We start from the raw sequence: 2,299 nt of genomic DNA, 5'->3' as shown, positions 1-2,299 counted from the left end.
CCCCCGTTCACGGGGAGGATTCAGAACTGCAGGACTAAGGTAGGTTCTGAGAGGTATGTTTGGTCTTGATTTGTCTCATCTCTCACCCCAATTGGCAGGAGCTCTCGTAGCTTTCCCTTTTGTGATAGTGGTGCTCGTTCTCTTTCTTTTGGTTTCATTTTGCTTCCACAAATATTCTTGCTAAATAATAAATATTTTGTTAGCCTGCCACCGTTGGGCACGGTCAGACGGACGTAGATAAGCCGCGGTGCCCCTCCCTGTGTCAGTTTCTCTCGTAGATAAGGGAGCAACATGGGAGCTTCACATTTGGTGATCACGGCGCTTCAGTCACTCTTAAAACAACATGAGTTAAAAATTTCTAAGAGAACGTTAGAAGGGTTTATAACGGAGATTGATCACGTGGCTCCCTGGTTCGTGTGCTCGGGGTTGCTGACGCTTGCCTCCTGGGATAAACTGGAAGGTGATTTACTGAGAGAGGAACAAAATGGAAAGTTAAAGGCGGGAACCAGATCGCTGTGGATCCTAATAAAGTCATGTTTAGAAGATGCTGCTCTTCTGTAACAGCGGGCCAAGGGGTGTTAGAGGAACTACAAGACAGCATGTCAGAAACAGAACAAGATAAGAGATTAGGAGCTCATAAAGAAAAAGGAAAGGACATGTCTAAGAAGAAAAGCCCTTCTGTGGACACTAGGCCAACAGAAGTGATAGAAAAGGGAAAGGATGCCCTGGGAGAGAAAAGTAAAAAGGGAGAAAAGGTTCCAAAAAAGAAGCCTCTTTATCCTATAAAAGAACTGGAGGCTTTAGGGCTTGATAGTATCCCCTTATTAAGAAACTTGCTGAATCAGTTAATAAGTATGGAGTGGATGTTAATTTTACAGTCATGCAGCTTGAAAGACTCGCTAGTGTGGCCATGACTCCAAATGACTGGCAAAATACAGTAAAGGCTGCTCTCCCCAGTATGGGACAATACTTAGAATGGAAAGCCTTGTGGCATGATGCTTCTCAAACTCAGGCAAGGGCCAATGCCCATGCAGAAGATAACCAACGGCAATGGACCTTTGATTTACTAACGGGGCAAGGCCAGTTCGTTCATAATCAGACAAATTATGATTGGGGAGCATATGGCCAGATCTCCACTGCTGCTATTAAAGCATGTAAAGCCCTCTCAAAAAAGGGTGAGGCCGGAGGACACCTAACAAAGATTATTCAAGGCCCCCAGGAGTCATTCTCAGATTTTGTGGCCAGGATGACAGAAGCAGCAGGCAGGATATTTGGAGATCCAGAACGAGTTAGGCCTATGATAGAACAGCTGGTATATGAGAATGCCTCACCTGAATGTAAGACGGTTATTACTCCCAGAAGAGGCAAAGGGCTGACAGACTGGATAAAGATTTGCCGAGGACTTGGGGGCCCACTTACCAATGCTGGCCTTGCGGCAGCTATTTTGCAAAACAGGAACCGTCCTAATCCTGGAGGCCATAAAACCTGTTATAATTGTGGTAAACCGGGTCATTTAAAACGAGAATGCCGGGCTCCTGCACAAAAGAAAACTCCAGGGCTTTGTACCAAGTGTAGGAAGGGTTATCACTGGGCCAATGAGTGTCGCTCAGTTAGAGATATTCAGGGAAAACTTATTCAACATGATATCCCTCCAAAAGAAAGAAATGAGAGTGTTCCAAAAAACGGGTTTCAGGGCCCCAGGTCTCAAGGCCCCAAAAAATATTGGACACAAATGGGCAACAGGAAGACACATCTAGCCGCAGAGCTACAAGAGGCTCCGCAGGATTAGACCTCCGTTCCACCTCCCAATTCTTATTAATGCCACATATGGGAGTGCAACCTGTCCCGGTTGAGTTTAAGGGCTCTCTACCTGAAGGAAGTGTTGGCCTCATTCTAGGCCGCTCTTCTCTTACCTTAAAAGGGCTTGTGGTTCACCCTGGTATAGTCGATCAGGACTATACCGGAAGACTTCAGGTTCTCTGCTCTTGTCCACAAGGCATATTTTCTATTTCTCCTGGGGATAGGATTGCTCAATTAGTTCTCCTCCCAAGTTTATACGACTGCTTTCCCTCTGCCAGAGTGTTGAGAGGCACCAAAGGGCTTGGTTCTTCAGGGACTGATTTTTCTCACTTGGTTGTTGATCTTAAAACTAGGCCCACTTTACAATTGCAGGTAGAAGGAAAAGGCTTTGTCGGCATCCTGGATATGGGAGCTGATAAAAGTATTATTTCCTCTAGCTGGTGGCCTAAGGCGTGGCCTGTTACACAATCATCTCACTCCTTACAAGGGTTAGGATATG

General features: G+C 45.8%; 1 protein-coding gene across 1 annotated transcript; it reads left to right on the top strand.

Annotated features, from left to right (window-relative positions):
- Nucleotides 1–291: 291 nt before the first annotated feature.
- On the top strand, nucleotides 292–1,789 carry LOC132647945 (endogenous retrovirus group K member 5 Gag polyprotein-like). Its single transcript, XM_060367833.1, has 3 exons — nucleotides 292–460; nucleotides 565–755; nucleotides 830–1,789. Exons 1-3 carry the CDS (start codon nucleotides 292–294, stop codon nucleotides 1,787–1,789), a joined length of 1,320 nt encoding a protein of 439 aa, XP_060223816.1.
- The last annotated feature ends 510 nt before the right edge of the window (nucleotides 1,790–2,299 follow it).

This window comes from Meriones unguiculatus, chromosome 15, assembly GCF_030254825.1.
Source record: "Meriones unguiculatus strain TT.TT164.6M chromosome 15, Bangor_MerUng_6.1, whole genome shotgun sequence".
Lineage (NCBI taxonomy): Eukaryota > Metazoa > Chordata > Mammalia > Rodentia > Muridae > Meriones > Meriones unguiculatus.
The sequence above is the reverse complement of the archived record's forward strand: the minus strand, read 5'-3'. Positions and strand labels throughout refer to the sequence as shown.